General features: G+C 54.4%; 6 protein-coding genes across 6 annotated transcripts; 2 read left to right on the top strand and 4 right to left on the bottom strand.

Annotated features, from left to right (window-relative positions):
• Positions 1-297: 297 nt before the first annotated feature.
• J4E78_002963 (uncharacterized protein) lies at positions 298-897 on the top strand (the record flags this gene model as incomplete). The annotated part of the gene is made up of 2 exons (XM_049363606.1): positions 298-680; positions 747-897. The coding sequence occupies 2 exons, from the start codon at positions 298-300 to the stop codon at positions 895-897; spliced, it is 534 nt and encodes a 177-aa protein (XP_049224271.1).
• Positions 898-2,452: 1,555 nt separating this feature from the next.
• On the bottom strand, positions 2,453-3,009 carry J4E78_002962 (uncharacterized protein; the record flags this gene model as incomplete). The annotated part of the gene is made up of 2 exons (XM_049363605.1): positions 2,453-2,540; positions 2,657-3,009. 2 exons carry the CDS (start codon positions 3,007-3,009, stop codon positions 2,453-2,455), a joined length of 441 nt encoding a protein of 146 aa, XP_049224270.1.
• Positions 3,010-5,835: 2,826 nt separating this feature from the next.
• On the bottom strand, positions 5,836-7,006 carry J4E78_002961 (uncharacterized protein; the record flags this gene model as incomplete). Its single annotated transcript, XM_049363604.1, has 2 exons — positions 5,836-6,852; positions 6,905-7,006. The coding sequence occupies 2 exons, from the start codon at positions 7,004-7,006 to the stop codon at positions 5,836-5,838; spliced, it is 1,119 nt and encodes a 372-aa protein (XP_049224269.1).
• Positions 7,007-7,432: 426 nt separating this feature from the next.
• Positions 7,433-8,586, top strand: J4E78_002960 (uncharacterized protein; the record flags this gene model as incomplete). The annotated part of the gene is made up of 5 exons (XM_049363603.1): positions 7,433-7,449; positions 7,511-7,585; positions 7,640-7,769; positions 7,827-8,444; positions 8,494-8,586. The coding sequence occupies 5 exons, from the start codon at positions 7,433-7,435 to the stop codon at positions 8,584-8,586; spliced, it is 933 nt and encodes a 310-aa protein (XP_049224268.1).
• Positions 8,587-8,911: 325 nt separating this feature from the next.
• J4E78_002959 (uncharacterized protein) lies at positions 8,912-10,570 on the bottom strand (the record flags this gene model as incomplete). The annotated part of the gene is made up of 3 exons (XM_049363602.1): positions 8,912-10,007; positions 10,241-10,386; positions 10,454-10,570. The coding sequence occupies 3 exons, from the start codon at positions 10,568-10,570 to the stop codon at positions 8,912-8,914; spliced, it is 1,359 nt and encodes a 452-aa protein (XP_049224267.1).
• Positions 10,571-11,951: 1,381 nt separating this feature from the next.
• On the bottom strand, positions 11,952-12,836 carry J4E78_002958 (uncharacterized protein; the record flags this gene model as incomplete). The annotated part of the gene is made up of 1 exon (XM_049363601.1): positions 11,952-12,836. The coding sequence occupies one exon, from the start codon at positions 12,834-12,836 to the stop codon at positions 11,952-11,954; it is 885 nt and encodes a 294-aa protein (XP_049224266.1).
• Between the last annotated feature and the right edge of the window lie 5,777 nt (positions 12,837-18,613).

Genomic DNA, 18,613 nt, shown 5'->3' with positions numbered 1-18,613 from the left:
CAGAACAGCTTTGCCCCTTGCAGCGACCCACGTAAAGACACCATGCACGTCGTTGGCCATGACCAGGCATGCGCTGCATCGCTGATCGGTCGGTAGCGGCCGCGAAAAAAAGATTGAACAGTGAACCACGACCATAACCACAGCCTTCTGCCTCACCACCACCACTCTACAAACGTCAACTTCTACCCTTCAATCCCAAATCCTAACTAGCCAAATCTCCGGTCCCAAACTATCGCATCGCGAGAAAAGCAATAAACGGCTATCCCGAACCACTAGTCACTACCCTCAACCCTAACAATGACATCACTCCCACCCGCCAGCGCCCTCCCCCACGCCTCCGAGTCCACCCTCACCAACGTTCTAGACCTGCTCTTCGAGCCCTCGCCTCCCCTCCGCACCATCACCTTCCCCGTGCTGCGCTCCGCCACCTTCCCCAGCTACGACATCCTCATCACAGCCGTCAACGCGCAGCTCGCTGCACTAGCTGCCTCGGATGACGAGAGCGATGTGAAGAAGTTGTCTGAGATTCTGTGTTCGCACCCGAGGTTGGGCGAGAAGAAGGTGGATAGCGAGCAGAGTCGGAAAGAGCAGGCGCAGTTGCAGCAGGGTGGGGAGGAGAGGGAGATGCTGGCAAGGTTGAATGAGGAGTATGAGGGGAAGTTTCCGGGGCTGAGATATGTGTGAGTCAATTTCTATTTTCCGGACTTGACTATGTTTAGGGGTTTGCGAACTAACGAGGGTTGTAGTGTTTTCGTCGATGGTCGCCCCAGATCGGAAATCATGGAGAACATGCGTTCGCGTATTGATCGGGGTGATATCAAGGCTGAGCGGCAAGAGGCCATTCAGGCCATGTGTGATATCGCTCTAGACCGAGCTACCAAGTTGCAGAAAGCATAAGATGCGACTACGCTGCAGGAAGAAGTCTCCAGAGTGGGCTGAAAGATGTCACGATCTCTAGGATGGATGAGTTGAAGCTAGGCATAACTAGATATCTCGGTATGTTGGATCATATCGTAAATTGAATCAGACGGTATTTTACACGCAGCATGCTCTATTGATCGTTCATACGCAAAATAGAACGCCAAAAAGGTATCCCCTCTCCCCAATTCCAAATATACAATTCGCCCTACCCAAGCGTGGAACATCTGCGACGATAAAAATCCCCCAAACTCCAAACCGTTGGACGTGAAAACGGTAAACAGCACGCTTTTTCCCGCAATATAGTAGTACAACAAACAACAGATGCCCTTTTGTTCTTCTTTTTTTTTGTGGCTTCCGCCAGCCCCCATAATCCGGATCCTTTTTGGAATTTTGATAATACAAACAAGTTGTTTCCTTTTTCAAAATGCGATGCGAAGTGAAATTTTCAAGTTTAAGTTGTTACGGGACGTATGGTATGCGCCTTGTTGCAAAAGTCTAAGGCGCCGTCGCTAGAAGGACGTGATGCCGATGATATATGCTGCAGATCCAGTACGTAGATTCTATCGCGTGTGAAGCTCGCTCCGTTGAGTACTAGTCTCATGATCCAAAACGCATGAACATCAAGTTTCTCTGTCGTCTACGCTCCTCTTCGACGTCGTTTGAACGGGCAGGCTCATTTCCTCGGCCTGGGTAATTGTCCAAATGGTTCCATGCCGTCGGGTTCTGTGCTGTCATTGATGTATCGAGCGCAGTGAAATTCGGCGACTTCGACACTGGTAAGAAGTTCGGCGAAGCGGGACCAGCCAATGGCATCAAATTCGGCGAAGCAGGTATAGTCGCAGATGCCGAGGCGAAATTAGGCGACGTCGATGCAGGAGGGAAGTTTGGTGACATTGGCGCTAGTGTTGGGGCAAGATTAGGAGAAGCCATCGTCCGTGCTGTAGGTATAAAGTTTGGCGAAGTAGCGGCCGCGGTGTTCACGGCGAGCATCTCCGGTGACACTGATTTCGTTGGTAAGATTGGCCGGAAGTTTGGCGACATGGCGAATGAATCTGTTCTCTTGGATGTGGACTGCGATGTTGCGAACAGGGCGGGAAAGTCCGGCGACGTTGATGCTAGTGAAGGTGCTGGGCTATCGAAGGTAGACGCGCTTGGCCATATCGCGTCTGCGCCTTCATCTACCTGGTCGTAGTCGCCGACAACTGGTTCTTCGTGGCCCAACACGTTGAAGTCGGAGAAAATGCTCGTGGCATGTGTAGTGTTGGTGTATGCTGTGGTGGAGGAACTAGAAGTGACGGCAGAAGGCGAGAAAGGCACATCATCGTCGTCTTCGTATGGGTTTGGTATCAGCTCATCTTCGTCGTCAAGATGAGCGTACGGGTCGAACGCATCACCACTATCTTCAACGTCGAGAGCGTCATAGTTCGAGAGTCCAAGCGGCGATGGCGGTAGGGGTAGGTAATCTCGACGTGGTGCCGGGTCTCTTGCAGCGTGAGACCATGCTTCGTTTGGCGAGCGAAACGCAGCAACCTCATCGGAAGGACTTCTCAATGTTGGAGACGGCGAGGTAGGCGAAGGGCTTCTCGAAGACGCTGGAGAACTGGAAGGCGATCCAGATACTACAAAGTGGTCTCCAGTCCTCACAGCAGCACTGGGCGGTACTGAGGGATCCCGCGAGTGTACTGGTCTCGTATAAGTGTCGACACTGCCATGGTTGAACTCTAGCCTCGCCAACTCAAGTTGTGCTTGTTCTTTCTCCTGCTCAACTGGCACACGGCCGCGTCCGTACTGCGCCTCCTTGGTCACGATACATCGTCTGCGTATGCCATTGAGGATGGCAGCCTTTCTTAGCAAGTTTCTTCCAAGAGCCTTTTGCTTGGCCCATACTGCAATCTTAGAACTACCGCGATCCACAATATTGGTTGCTGGGTGCGAAAACTGTGGCGATAGTCGTGAAGTGATGAGGAACAATCGAAGGCGCCGCTTCTTCTTCTGCACACAAGAATGTTCCCCATCGATATCCGCCACCGCTCGGCTGCGCTTCCTGGATCCGCACGGCGATGGGCGAGGCAAAAAGGTCAGGCCCATGGTGGGCTGGAGAAGTATATTGAACTCCAAAGTAGACGATTGTCCAATAGGAAATAGATTTTCGAATTGTCGAGTTGGTGATGTTGCGTACTCAGTGGGGGCTTGCATCATCCTCCGTTGCCCAACTTCATGCACTGTCTTCGGGAGATGGAGCTGGTGACGCGAATCGGCATTCTCGCACAGCAATCCTGATCTAGCAGTGGCGAGGTGTGATGGTGCTAGTTCAGACTGTCGAAATGTCGGTATGCCGTGCGGATACGGCGCGAGGTTGACAGATGGATGTGGAGCCAAAGACGCCGTGCTAACGAAGGGCGAATCTTAGCTTGGGGTGTAAGCGTGCAATATCGAGGTCCGGCCTGTCACGAGACGACCTCTGGAGCCCGAGACGAGATGCGAAGTAAGCATGCGCGTGACGCAGTTACTGATTGGGCGAGTTAATATCGAAAGCCAAAGGGTCGCCAGTGAGGGAACATGTCGGTGCCAGAGAGTAAGCAGTCGGCGACGATGAAAGTGGTATTCTGTCTTGTGCAGAATGCAGAAGAGGGGCTAATAATATCGCTAGGGAGGTGCAGGAGCGGATGACCCAGCGCTATGGGCAAGATGCGGAGAACCCCAGTAGCCATCTGCCACACTACCACTAGTGACATGCACACATCATCTTCTTACTGGACAACGTGAGAAGGTCTTTGCAAGCCACGGCATCCAGACACGCACTCGGTGGGTTGACCACTGAAGACTCGACCGCAGCATCGGTCAAGGCCAGCTTTGTGAGGCTGCAACACGTCGTAGCGGAGGCGAAAACGGGACTTTTTGCTCGTGTTTGAGGGAAGAGGCGCACGCGGACTGAAGAGGAGGAGATGGGCGCTGGCCGGTCGGAGAAGGTCTCCATGCCCAAACTTGATTCAAGTGAGGCTTCAAGCTTCAGGGGTTCCCGTCTGTCAAACCCTGTCGCTCTTCCCCAAGATGCCGCCGATCAGCCCAGACCCCGAATCCTCCAGCTGCAGCCAACGAGAGCACCATCACGCTTTTTGCCATCCGCCATCGAGCAGGAAGAGTTTGCGGCCATGTCATCACTTGGAGAGAGCTGGGTTCTACCTTGTCCGATGTAAACAGATGACAGCAACACGCGCGTACACCATCAGACGAAACCACGTCGCAGCGAATAGTAGATTCGATGTCCGAGGCACAGTCTGACAGGGTCTAGGGCACCGACGATCCGAGAACCCTGGGGTTGTGCGACGCATTCGGCTCCCCTCGAGCTGAGCTGCACGACATGGGATTTACGATCGCCCAATAGCGGGGCAGTCGCTTCCATGTCTTGACGAAGATGCCTGGATCACTGGGCAGCAATTTGAAGAATCTCATCATAGAGCCAGACCGCTTGATGGCAAGATCTATGCAGAGTATGGTCGATGCCTTGCTTCCGCTCATTCCTACACAGGCGATCGTCGATGCTCCAGCATCTATCTCACCTGTCTTGATGTCAGCAACTCTGCCCGCGGAGAACACCTTTCGCCTCTGCGGACCACGGCGCTTCACGAACAACAGCCACCTCACAATGTCGTGCTCCACATGTGACCTTCCGTCTGTTCGTGTAACAACCTTACGTTTCGTTTCCCCTTCTCCAGTCCTGCACTCCAGCTTACACCGCATCTGCAGCACACGCTGCACTCCGCACTGCTGCACAACACACACGCACACTCATCCCATTCGCCCACCCCATCCTAAATCTGCAAGTCGTCACGAGCCCTAATCTCGCTCGTCTCGTTCGACGTGTCCAAAAAGACTAATGCTCAAGCTCGCACATCGGCGACCTCCATATTCGCCTTCTCTTTTTGTGCTGCTGTCTTCTGCGAGAAGAGGGTGGCCTAACACTGACGCTCCTTCCTCTTGAACAAACAAAATTCACGCAACGCATGACAGCCCAGCCCAACCCGCATTCGTAGCGCCATGCATGAAGATGAGGCTCAGCGTGCGTCGTTTGAAGAAAAAACTCGTTCGTTTTACCGAGAGAATAAGCAATATGGACGCCACCTACACCACATCGCGATGGGTACACCACCCACCTAGTCTAAGTGAAATTACCAATGAGAAGCTCCTTGGCACCACACTTCCTCGAAATGCGATTTGCGGGACAAAGCTTGCTATGAGCTTGTATGTAAGTCGATCAGGATGCGCAAGTATACAGTAGCGGGCGATTGTGCTGTGTTGGTCGGTGGAGTGGGCCGAGGGGGAGGACAGTCCCGTCCCGCTCTTGGCAATTGGCGACTGAACGGTGAGCGAGGGATAGTAGAGCCCGAAAGGGTAATTAGAGCGAAGATGAGAGAAGGGTATTTGAGATCATGGTGAGTCGGTAGTGGAGAAAAGCTCCAGCAGTGGACATGACTATCATGCGCACTGATATGAGTTCCAAAATGTACGCTCATCCATCTTGGGCGTGATAGGGTATTTGGAGGTATTAGATCGGAGTAGATACGATACGGACCGTGTTTGTTGACTACAATGGCTGCTGGTAAGACGTGTATTACTCGACTACATTCGCTACGTAGTAGACTCTCAGACCAGGTGTCTCTCTTGGTTGTCACCTGACTCTTCCTCGAGCACATTGCTCTCTTCTCTATACACTGCCTGGAGATTAGACATTCTTCAGTGTGAAGATCCATCACGCTGCTTCCTTGAGGTGTCAAGCGTATTGGTTGACGCGTAGCCGCATGGGCAGCTCTCGATACCTGCTTCGTCATCTCGCAACGTGTCTGCCTCGCATTTCCTTCTTCAGTGATGCTAACAGTACCTCTAGTGCGACTCTGTCCAAACACAGATACCTCCTCAAATCATAAGATCTGGATCCGGCTGCCAAAGGTACAGATCCTTATCCGCAGTCGCCAGCAGATTGGTCCTCGGGTTATATCCCACAACAGCGCTCTTTCCCTGTCCCGGTAGTTTCTCCATAGGCTCGAGCATATTGTTCGGCGCTGGTGCTTTCGAAATATCCCACACCAAGAGACCGTCCTCGCCGCTACCTCCAATGAGGAACTTGCCATCTGGCGTGAGACACACGTCGCCCTGTCCGTTTGCAGGACCACTGCCATCGGATTTGGCACCGGTTTTGTTGGTGACGGATGCGCTGGGCGGGAGACGTCCCGAGGAACCAGCCTTGCGGTAGCAGAAATGCGTCAGGTCGCCTGAGAAAGCGTCTAGCACGAAATGTCCACTGCCATTCGTCGCGACGACGAGACTCTTTCCGTCGTTTGTGAACTCAATCTTGGTCCATTCGACCTTTTGTCCTCCCATGAAGCGCTGCTCCGCCTCGAGCAAGTCGAATGTTGCGAACGGCGGCTTATCGTAGTTGCGCATGTCGTAGAGGAGGACGTTCTGTGTAGGCGGCGACGCGATCGCGATGACGGTCGCCGAGGGATCGTAGGCGGCGAGGTAGGCGCCGTGGAGGTTGAGCATGCCGACGTAGTTGGGGGATTGCAGGTTCCATAACCGCACCGTGTTGTCTTTCGAGCAGCTTATGAAGTCGTCTTTGGACGGACACAGGGCTATCGAGGTCACTGTGTCGGTGTGGCCCTTGAAGTAGCGGATGTACGAGTTGTCGTGTGTGGAGAGGAAGCGGATGGTGTCGTCGATCTTTGTACTCGCGCAGATGATGCTCTGGGCGTGGTGGCTGAAGCGCGCAAGATGTACGCCGTACTTTTGGCTCTTGAGCTCCTTGGCGTGCTTGCCTTCTTTGCAGTTGTAGATTTGGAGGGTATCGTCGTCGCGTGCGACAATGGCTAGTTCGCCCGAGTCGTCAAAGTCGAGGGACGTTACTGACGTGCCCTGGCCGCCCGATTTGAAGCGCTACAAGGTGTTAGTACTAGATATACACAAAGGGATAGTATGGTAGTCTCACCCTCTGCGGCCGGAAGCTCGTTATGACGTCGGCAACTTTCTGTGTCGGCGGGCCTGCAGGCGGCGGTGGAGGCCCGCCGCCGGGTGTCGCTGAGCCAGCCATGTTCGAGTTGAGCTCCTAATCCTCTGCTGCAACAACTGCGTTCATCTCCACCTCTTGAGTCGGCGAATCAGCGGGCGCGTAAACTCAAGCACGCGACGCGACGTGGACAATTAGAGCCGGCGGAATGCGCTGAAGAGTTGCAGCATATGGAAAGAAGTGGGTCCGAGCGGTCTTACGTAGCTGTCCATGCCGAGCCGAAACCGGAACGATTATTCATATTCACCTTGACATTTCCTCAGCATTGCCATTGTTACCGCAAGACGTGTGTAGCTTCAGTTTCGCCTAGTCTTACTTCCATCCCTAATTCCTACAAATCTCCTCCCGTCGTGTTCATGATCGCGCGGTAACCCACGTCGCTACCACTATCGAATACGCACTCCACCATACTTCCGACTTGCGCGCCGAAGAGTCGCATAGAGTGTGAGAATGTCTACAACCCTCGGGTAGGTACTCAATGTAAAACTTAGCTACAGTATCGGTTGTATTAACGACTACCCCCACCAGCTCCTTCATAGCCGGCGGCATAGCAGCATGCGGTGCAGTCACAGTAACCCACGGCTTCGAGACCGTCAAAATCCGGTGCGCGTCTTCGCTCGCAACACCTGCGCGACCAGCTCGTTGACGATCGCCCAGACTACAACTACAAGGCGAGCTTAAAGCGAAAAGCGACGCGCCGCGATTATACAAGGGCGTCTTCCACGGTGTCAGCGTCATCTTGAAGAATGAAGGACCCAGAGGTTTACTACGCGGTCTGGGATGCGCAGTATGTCTAGCACACATATCTATGAGCAATGGGACGAACAGAGACTGACGCGCCCAGTACGTCTACCAAATGACCCTCAACGGCTGCCGACTAGGCTTCTACGAACCCCTCCGCAAGACCCTCACAAACGTCGTATACAGCGACCCAGCCGTCCAATCCTTCGGCATCAACCTCTTCGCAGGCGCTTCATCTGGTGTCCTAGGCGCAGCAGCCGGCTCCCCCTTCTTCCTCGTAAAGACGCGGTTACAATCCTACTCGCCCTTCCTACCCGTCGGCACACAACACAACTACCGAAACGCCGTCGATGGCATGCGACAAATATACAGCGGCGAAGGAGTCAAGGGCCTGTACAGAGGTGTAGGACCAGCCATGGTACGCACAGGTTTCGGCAGCTCCGTACAACTCCCTACGTATTTCTTCGCGAAGAGACGGTTAGTGAAACATCTGGGTATGGAAGAGGGCATGCCGCTGCACATTGCGAGTAGTACGGCCAGTGGCTTTGTCGTCTGCTGTGTCATGCATCCCCCGGATACCATCATGTCGCGCATGTACAACCAGACGGGCAACCTGTACACATCGGCTTTTGACTGCTTGAGTCGGACGGTCAAGACGGAGGGTATCTTTGCGCTGTACAAGGGATACTTTGCCCATCTGGCGCGCATTTTGCCCCATACGGTATGTCAAACAAACGGATTTGGGAGGACTATAGCTAACGCCAGCACAGATTTTGACCCTTACACTCGCCGAACAAACGATCAAGCTCATGCGCTTGGTAGAAAACCGGATAGGCGTTTCAGACACCAAGGAGAAGATATGAGAAGGGCTGCTTGTGAGGACTGGGGGCTAAACCTGCGTATATCACCTACAATCTCGCGGTGTCCGACATCCCGTACGAAACTTGACGAGACGGTGAAGATACCTATGAAGAGCGAGAACCTATCGAGAACGAAGCAAAGCGTTTTGTATGCAAAACGAAGGACACAGAGAGAGAGTTGAATAGATACCAACACCAGCTGGCAAATGGCCACTGAGATGTTAGAATCTGAGAATATCCCGTACATCTAAAACTCCTCCGACTTTGGTCCCTGACGTGACAATGAGGAATGTCTATGAAGTCTCCGTACGTCCAGAGCAATCCCACTTTATTCATCATCCTCCCACCCCTCAGGCAACCACCCAATCGGTCTCGGTTTCCACATCCCCAGCACCTTAGTCGGCCCCTTGATCTTCTCCTTGACCACATCCTCCTTTCCATCATTCTTCCTAACCGGCAAAGCTTTCTCAATCTCTTCAACATCAACATCCATCTCCTCACCTCCCGCTCCCTCCGCCCTCGCAGCCTCCAGCACCTTACGCCACAACTTTTCATCCACAACGTCCCTTGCAACATCCAGCACCTTCTCCGCAACCTTCAAATTCCAAAACGACGGTTCAGAGAAACACACCCCAAGCACCTCCTCCACCACTTTCCTCTCCACCGCGCCTCCCCCTCGTACACCCGCCCATGCCTCCTCCGTAAGAACATGGACAATCCAGTCCTGCAGCCCCTCCCTCACAGGATCCATCTCCGGATTCATCATTGCGCGCGCAGCGGGTGAAGTAGCGTTCATAGCACGCATGAGATGCTCGACTAGAGTCTTGATGTGCAGCACGCCGGCGTCGAGGCAGAATGCACGTAAGAGGGGTGTCCAGATGATGAAGGCGCCGGACATGGTACTGCCTAGTTTCTTGTCTGTGGGCAGAATCATCTTCTCGTCGACTAGAAGGTGGAGGAGTACACGCTGGGTCTGTTTCGAAGGCGTGGTAGTAGCAGTGGGTGCGTAACGCAGGGTATAGGTCGACAACGCTGTTTCAGCAGCCTTGCTATTATTGTCTTTCTTCCTGTTTTTGATCTCGGACTTGCGTTCTTTGACGTAGGTTTTTAGGATACTTTGGAGTTTTTCGCGGACGGCTTCTCGGCTTTGGACGCCTAGTTCTTCCTCTTCCTCTGTTGCGGGAGCAAGACTACCGCCTGTCTTGAAGGCATGGTCGAGTTGGGCCCAGTACCATTCCCAGAGCCAGGAGAGGGATTCCGTGGCTGCGCGCTTGAGCTCGGCGAGGGAGGGGAGGTGTCGGTGGACGATTCGGTGACGGGTCTCTAGGAGTGTGAGAGGTAGTTGAAGTGATTTTCCTGGAGGAAACCAGGAGGGTCGGTCACGGGTTAGGTCGATTTGGGTGTCTGCCAGGCCAGTGATGAATCTGGGGGTGGTGTTAGATGGGGGTTCGTATGAGATTAGAATGATGTTATGGTTAGATCAGTATGAAATCATGATTAATAGGTTGTGATGAAAGATGATTTGGTGGAAATGGGCAGGGAGTATTGATAGTGATGAGAAAGAATAGTGCTGCAAAGCCATAATGAACGAGTCCTATGCAGAGGCTGTAGGAAAGCTGCTGAGATGTTCATGAATCTCAACTTCAAACAAACCTACCTCGATATCGCAGTCGCATACAGCAACCGCAGTGCATTATGTTGCAACTCGCCTCTTGCATCTTGAAGCACTACATCGACGATATCCGCCGTCGAGTCCAGCAGCAATGGCAAGCCATCAGGATTCCGTAGTCGCCAAGCAAACACCTACCTGTCATCAGCACACTGTGGCTGTCGACTCTCCTGCAGAGTATATTCATTTCTTCCAGCGTACCTTGTTCACCGCCTTCTCTCTCCTACTAGTCTCAGGACTATACAGGTCCTGGCGCAGCTGAAGCAGCTCGCGACTATCACGCCACGCCGTAACAACAAACCGGGTACGGGATTCCATATTCTTAGTCGCAGTCGCGCAGATGGACGCGTTTCTGCAGTGCGAAAGTTTCAAACCCTGCTATTGGCTAGCTCAGCACCTGGGCATGTAACGTCGCAGGTGAAGGCACGTGAACTCGCGTTGGAAATTTCCTCAGTCGTTCCAGATTGCTCGCCCTATCGATAAGCGCTAAAAGTCCCATCCATGGGAATTAGCATCGAGCCAATGACGCAAAGCCACCCGGCAAAACCTTGGAAGTGTTTTTTTCCTCTCCCCATCTTCCATCCACGCATCGCAAACCTAATCTCGCAAGCCACGCTCCCCAACTTCTGGAACCTCTGTTGTCTGAACTCTTAACTTCGCGCTACTTGCTTAGTCTCCGGTGACGACCATGACAGGAGGGAACAGGCAGCGTGGCACATCCTGCTGCTCGGTTAGCTGGTAAACTTCGGCACTAGACGCCCGGAGGAGCTCAGATGTTCGGTCAGGGCAACTGAAGCGGGTCTGGCCGAAGTTGGGCGGAGCTGAGCAGAAAAAGAGTGCAGAGACCAGGACGATGGTGCAGCGTCCATAGCCTTCTGCCGCGCAGGGCTGGCGTGGCTCGCTCCGTCTGACGGCGTAACGATCGGTCGGACCGTAGAGGTGTCTGCGTCACTCCGACATGGTGTGTGCGTGTTTGCGCCCATCAATCATGCCACTTTGTGAGGCTGATGCTACTCTGTTATTTTATCGGTCTTCGGTCCTTTGCCGGGCGTTGTGACACAATTGCGCGCTGGCCCTGGTGCGTCAGACTAGGACCGGAGGACGGCGGCATGTCGCCGACATATGATGTTGGTGTGTCTTGTGCTGGTCGCCTTGGAATGCAATGTGTTTGGTGCACTAAGGGCTGGTACATGGCGGCTTGCGCCGAGACGAGAGTGCGTTGGGACCACGGTTGAGCGAAAAGGCTAGAAGCGTTGAAGAAGCTTGTGGGTTGTGGAGGACGAGGATGCATCGTGTTACGGCATCGTGTGAGTTCTGGGGCAGGCCAGGTGCGCGATGGGGTGCACCTTCCTTTCTCGTCAACGGCTCACTGCTGGGCTTCTTGGGCACTATGTGTTCACAAGCATCATAGAGTAGACTCGTCAGCACTGCATATTGGGCCAAAGTATGGTGTTATATAGTTGATTTGGTTGATGATGCTATCTAATACATCATGTTCATCTGACCTCATAGTGAGCGATGCAAAGCCTCACTCTATTGCCGCTAAAGGCAGGGTATCTCTAAGTCTCTTTTCCGGTCCCAAGCGGAACCATGCAAAACGCCGCGCTGTGCTGAAAGAACTCGCCTCGAAAAAATGCTCGCCTCGAAGATAGGGCAGTGGACCTCTGTCGTGGTCGCACGTTTGAAACAGACATCTAGATTACAACCAGCCATATCCCAGCCCGGCGTCCCGCACCGGCATGGTGGGCTGCTTCATTTGGTGAAACCACCACTCCTTGGTCACCGACTCGTCTTCGTCGAAGAAGAAGCTCTGTCCCTCCATGTTGTTTGGTGTTTGAGCTTTGACATGAACGGGCAGGTGCTGTGCCTGTTGTGCTGGCAGAGGCGGCGACGGCTCCTCGACGCTGGCCTCAGAGCTGGCATCGTCATCTTCCTCCTCTTCATCGTCAGCCTCAGGTGGCTGCCAAGTCTCCTCGAGCTTGAGACCCTTTCCAGTTCCTTCGTTGTTGAGGGCACCCCAGCTCAATGAGGGCTCTGGTGCATCGTAGAGACCCAGTGCGACTAGCTTCTCGCCATCGTCGTCTTCCATATCTTGGTCTTGCTGAGCAGGGTGTTGGATAGGCAGGAAGTCGGTAGATGCTTGAGCCTGGTTCTTTTGAGCCCATTGCTGCAGGTACCATGGTAGAGGCTCGGTCGAGGGAGTGTTTAGAGAAGAGTGGACATAGCCGGGTGTGGGCTGAACGCTTTGCCAGCCGCTCTCGGACTGAGTGTTGGTGTATGCCGGGGTGCTGGTCATGGGCTCGAACATGGAGTTACGTGTGGACAGAGAGTAGAAGTCAGAACCGTGTTGAGAGTCGCGGGATGAGGGAGAGTAGTGTTGTGACCAGTGTTGTTGAGGCATGGGCTCGAAGTAGTTGGTTTGTTGCGAAGCCTGGAACTGTGCAGACGATGGGTGCCAGCTCACAGGTCTGCTTGGTTGGGGACGGTCTTCGGTTTCCTCGGCTGGTACACCGAACATCATTCTGTAGTGGTCGTCCAACGAAGCGTAGAGCTTGGTCTCGGTGGTGGTCTTTCTCCTCTCCATGCTCTTTGGGCTGTTGTGGTGGCTCTTTGTCTTTTCAACGCGAGATGATCGGCATGCTGATTGGCTGCCTGAGCTGCGAGAGGTACGCCGGTGAAGTGTTGAGGTTTGCATGTGGCCGGACATGGTGGGCAAGTGGTGGTGTAGTCAAGTCGTAGTGTGGGAAGGCAGTGATGATATACAGGAGAGAGGCGGAATGTCTCAGCGGTTTGTATGTGGCAGGCGGTTGTGTCGGTGACAATCAGTCTTGTCTGACCTGGAAGCGTGCTGGGTTGGGGGGCATCTGCATAGGTATATGGGGTGCCAAGAGATATAGACAGATCAGGAAGGGTGGATGGGGAAATTGAGGTAGAGTAACCTCGCGGCCGGAGTCATGGTACAAGGACTTGCAGGGCCAGGCTAGCGAAACTCAAGAACAGCTAATAGTGGAATAGGTGCAGACAAGGAACGGGAGTGTATTGACTATACGGAGCCACCAAGGGATGGCTCGGTGAGGTGCGCTGTGACGACTAGGGCCAGTGGCACGGCTGGAACGATCAACGAAAGGCATAGTGCGTGGAGCGAAAAGGAAGACTTGGAATGACCAAATCACACGACAGGGAAGGTAGACGAGGGCGGCGTACCATGTATCATGGCGCAACGCGCAACGGAGCATCCGTGCAGCTAGACGACGGCCGGCTCATGGAGAAGGCAGGCCAGGGAACCACAGCGCCCGCAACGATGATGGCAGAAAGCGGTAGTGCGACTAGGCCCTGTCGAGCGGTGCAGTGCGACTCAGCTGGGCTCCACGCCGGGGAGAGTGTCGTGTGCATGGGGCGGTGGCCTCCAGGCGGTCAGCTAGGGAAGAGGAGCGTCATGTTTTAGCCGCGCCTGCGCATGGCATGATTAGTGGAAGGCGGCCGGCGATACTCCATGGGCGACATGGGGCGTCGTGTGTGGGAGGCCTGCAGGACGAAGTGCATTATCCAGCAACGATCCGTGTCGGCGCCAGCAGCATCGCGAGATCAGGGGCGGATGGGGGGTCAAACTTTGGTTGGCGCAGTAGTTTCGGAAAGGGTTGGAAGAAGCGGAGCGAGGTTGGGTCCTGCTGCGCTACGCCTACTCCTTCACAGCAGCCCTCGCGCTAGTGACATAAGCCAATCAGCACCGCCCGCGCACTGCAATCGGTCCACCATACCCGCACCCAGCACCTCCTGCGTGGTCGCGCGTGCAGCCGGCAAACCACACTGCTGGCCCACGGTATCCAAGCGCGATCTGGGGTGGGCGCGCCTCCGGGCTGTCCATTGGCCTGCCCCTAGCCGAGCGTCTTCCAGAAATCGGCATGCAGCTAGTCCACCCCTGCCGCCTGTAACGGGGACGGGCGAGTCGATGACATGGGACTTTGCAGAGGCATGCAGCATCAGACATGCATCGCTGGCCGAGGTCACACAGCCAACGGCGAGCCACTCGCGGAGATTGGAGCAATCAGCGCTGAGCATCGGCATGTCATCAGCCTTGCATCCTCTAGTACTCTTTACTGACTACGGTACTGTCGCTACTGTCCCTCACACGCCTGGCTACTGTTCTGTAGCCTGAGCACACCGGACGCAAGAAGCCGCCGTCCATCGGTCGACCCCCCGGCCTGGGTACATGTGCCGCCACGACGGGTTACGCCTAAAGGGCCCCCGTACATGAGGTTGTGTCGAGTCTTGCACCCTTGCTCTCTTAGGCACCGCCGAGGAAAAGCACTTTAACCTTTTGCCAGCGTCGTGCTCCACCTGCGCACGCCTTGAAACCATGCGCACCGTGGCTAACGTCGCCTGTCGGGCGTGAACAACCGAGCGACCGGTCTGTTGATCCAAACACTGCGCATCGCACCCGGCACTCAACACCGGGCACAGTGTGCCCGTCTGGCGATACGCGCGTTCACGTAGCTGGCATGTCATTCCGCTCGCGCCATCGTCTAGCACTGCAAATAGCGCATCTATAGACTAGGTCGAAGCCTATTATAGCACGCCGGTATTCCCTTCAACGTCGCGGTGGGTGGAGTGGATCCGATCATCACGATGAGTGCTGGCTGCACCTAATACGAAGCACAAAGCCTGCCTGCGCCCCGGTGACAAAGAAGCCGCATGCTTCGTGAGGATCCATCTATTGAAGCATGCCGCTATCATCTACCGTTATTTGCAGCACCGCTGTCTCAACCAACATGACAAGCGGCCGACCGATCCCTCCATCTCACGACAAGGTCTTCACACCTCCCTGTTGACCCCACGGTGACCAGGCCCAAAGCGGCAGTGCCGTTCGACAACCAGAAATGAGAAAATCCCCGCGTGGCTGATGAGATGCAGCCGAAGCGCCGAGAGACCAACCCTGGCTTCGTCCCGCCTGAATGATCTACAGCGGTCCAACGCGGGCGCAAGGATCTTTTTGGTGGTTCAAACGAACAGGATCATGTCAGGGGGCTTGCATCTTGTCGCCAAAAAGAGCATATGAAAGCTGCACTTGGGTCCTTGCATGGGGGTCTTGTTCACGGATGCACTCAAAAGCATCGTCAACGTTTGCTTGGCTGCAGCCACATCCCATCTACACATGGCGTCCGTTTTGTCCAGCTGAAACCCAATCATGGAGCCGACATTTCATGGCACCATATGTGCAGGCGCCTGCCGTAGGATTCTGATTGTACCAACAAAGAAGCAACTCCCATCACAGGTCGGTCATCAACAAAGTGCACCGAGTGTGGGCGTCAGTGAACGATGTTGCAACTAGCGCGAGCCACAGGGAACGAATCAATGCACCGTGTTCCGTAATTCAGCACATCCCGCGTATCACACCCAGCCAGTCTGACTCTGCAGCACGCGGCCTCGGTCATTTTGATCCACGAAAATTGCGGCGCAGCTGTACACTTGTGCATCACGAGACGAATTCGTGAACAGGAAAAGTAAGCACCGAACTGTCACCGGAACCCGCTCTGCAAAGCGTCGCTTGATCTTGTACACTCAATCTACGAACCGTCGAATCGAGGTGCTGAGTGCTGACCCGCGTCTTCCCATAGTTTCGCGTTCAGATGATCCGCTCGAGACAATAGGCCGCGCAGCATTGGGCACAGCGCCATTCACAGACATTGCACTATCTGGAATCCCGTGCCTCCTAGCCGTGCTGTACGCCGTAAGCTCCATCAATCGAGATTGTGAAAACTGTGGTTTCAAAAAGGCTTTCTCCGGCATTATTATGGAGGATGCGCTTGGATGGACGCGGCACGGGTGCTGCACTCATCACAGTGCCAGTGTGTCGAAGCCAGGCGCTGACAGCCCCAGTCCGGCAATCTGCAACACGGGAAGAAAAACCCTTTAATGACGTATCAGCGGGTGGCCCACGAGTCGAGTGGGTCTCAAACGTGGCGTCGCATCATCTCTAAGAATGCTGGAAGGGCAGAGAATCACGGTATGAGCGGCATCGCTACGCTAGCTCAAACCAACCACAAAGTCCCTCATGGCCCGCCCTGCCATATCAACCATGGTCATGTTGACACTACGTTACCTTCAGCATGATAGTCTATCCTCCTGGCGTTCCCTTGAGTTTTGTCAACACCATTCACTAGACGTGGCCAGGCTACAGGTCGTTTCCCGGTCACGCAAGCACCCTAACCAAGCGCGAGGTGAAGCACGATGTGAACCAGTTGCATGAAAAAGAACTCGGTCGGCTTGGTAGCTGCATTATTTGTGGACGACGACGATCCTTTAGCATGGTATCGGCCTGTCTGCGTGTGATGTGTTCTAGATCATGGTCGGCCCATGCGAACGCGAAATTCTCTTTGCGGGCGCGGCGGCACTTTATCCTTGCCCACCAGCGAGCATTAGCCTCACCAGGCGGCTCGCGAGCCCACTTGCTCAACGTCGAGAGCCCCTGGTCCAATCGCCGTCCTCCGTTGAAGCCTCCTGTCTGCTTGGATCAGCAGCCACACTAGCTCGTCGGTGAGCCTCCTTACTGCTGCAAGTTGTGCTCGACGCAATCTTGGATATTTGCCGGAAACAAGTCCTACTGCACACCTCAGGCAAGCACCAGCGGTACAGCATCTCGAACATGCGCGTGTGACGCACGAAGAGGGAATCGGACACCGACACCCCACTCAACATCACTAGGGCTAAGACCACGGGGCAAGATGGCATTTCCACATACACGATATGCGCTCGTAGCCGGGGTACGAGTCTGACCAGTCAGACCGCCACTGTGCCAGCTCACAGCCGTTGACTCGCTTGTGTGTACAAGCTGCTGGTACATCAACAAGAACAAGCCATGACTCTGCATCACTTTTACCTAGCCAAGACTGCCGCACGAGCATGCCGGACCGTGGGTATCGTGTACACGTCTGTACCTTCGCTTCACCCGAGCGCGCAACTGATGAAACTTCTGTCGGGCGATCCCATGCTAATTGTCTTACGACGCAGCAGCTGAAGCCAGCCTGCATCTCCGCAAAATCTTCTCCACTTTACCAGGGCCCGGCGGTGACTCGGTTTCACGCAGTACGAGCGTTTGTTTTCCTTCTGCCGCTCCACCGCGACCCTTTTGCCTGTCGCACCTCTTTAGGTTCGGTACCTAGCTGCCACCAACCGCCTCAAAGCCAATACAACAATGCATCCTGAGGAGCGATGGATCCGGCCGTCATCATGAATCAGGGTGTATTGAGGCGCTTGCTGCTGCAACTTGTGTCGACATGGCAGCTAATATAGAGCAAAGTTTCTCGATCAGCACGTCTGCCACATAGAATATCCGAGGTCGGGCCACCTCTAGCATTATGCTTACCGCTTACAGTTACACCACCGATCTCAGTCTTGTAATACTACGCACCAATCCGGCAATTGCACTCCGCTTTAATATTCCAGCAGCACACCCCTAGTCGGAACCCTATATAGCAGTTGCTATTCGTTTGTAAGACACAACTTGGTGCCCGCCAGTCATGCACTCGGCCGCTGTTACATCAGGCGATGTGTCAAATGCAATCCAAGGCTCGGTACTACTGCGTGCATCACTGCTGACAAGGGCCGTCCTTTGTGTGGAGGTGACCATCCTTGAGTTGCCAACTGAGACTTACTTACGGAAGCTCCTATGCAAGTAGTTCCCCGTCAGGTGTATGACGGTGCAAACGGGCCCACGGATGCCATGCATGCGCCATGAATTTTTCCACCTCACCAGATCGGCAAATCGCCTATCTTCTTATTCTAGACATGCTCTAGGCTAAATTGTGCTTACGCGGCGATCCCAAAAGTCCACTTCCACCACTGAGCGACGACCCGAAGTACCTTCTTTATTCGCCTACGATTATGCGCAGAAGCAGTCACACCTGCATGGTCCTGATTTGTACGTCTCAGCAAATTGAACGCTCTATTTTTGGGCGCCCAGGACATAGATCGGTTTCTGCGTAGAGTACACGCACGTCGCTTATTGCCCGACTTGCCGCCTTCGCACCTGCCTCCCAGCCTGTCTGATGACCACGGCAGCCCCGGCTTGCCTCTTTGTCGAACACACCGATGTTTTCACGGCGATGCGGCTAGTACGCGCTCCATCAGCGCCCGCATTCGCAACACCACCCCTCTTGGCTACTAGCATTAACAGTAATCCGGTGCCTAGGATGACCTGGAGTTGCCCCAAACAGACCGCTCAAGGACTACCCGCACCACACAACACGGTGGCTTAACTTTCCGGACTGCGTTTCATCGACTTTTTTCCTGCTTCCGCTCTTTCCGATCGCTCTCGCACTCCCACGTACTGGCTGCCTGACTGCCCAACACTGAATCGTCGGC

Source organism: Alternaria triticimaculans (assembly GCF_023758025.1).
Source record: "Alternaria triticimaculans strain BMP 0046 chromosome Unknown scaffold_3, whole genome shotgun sequence".
NCBI classification, from domain to species: domain Eukaryota; kingdom Fungi; phylum Ascomycota; class Dothideomycetes; order Pleosporales; family Pleosporaceae; genus Alternaria; species Alternaria triticimaculans.
The sequence above is the reverse complement of the archived record's forward strand: the minus strand, read 5'-3'. Positions and strand labels throughout refer to the sequence as shown.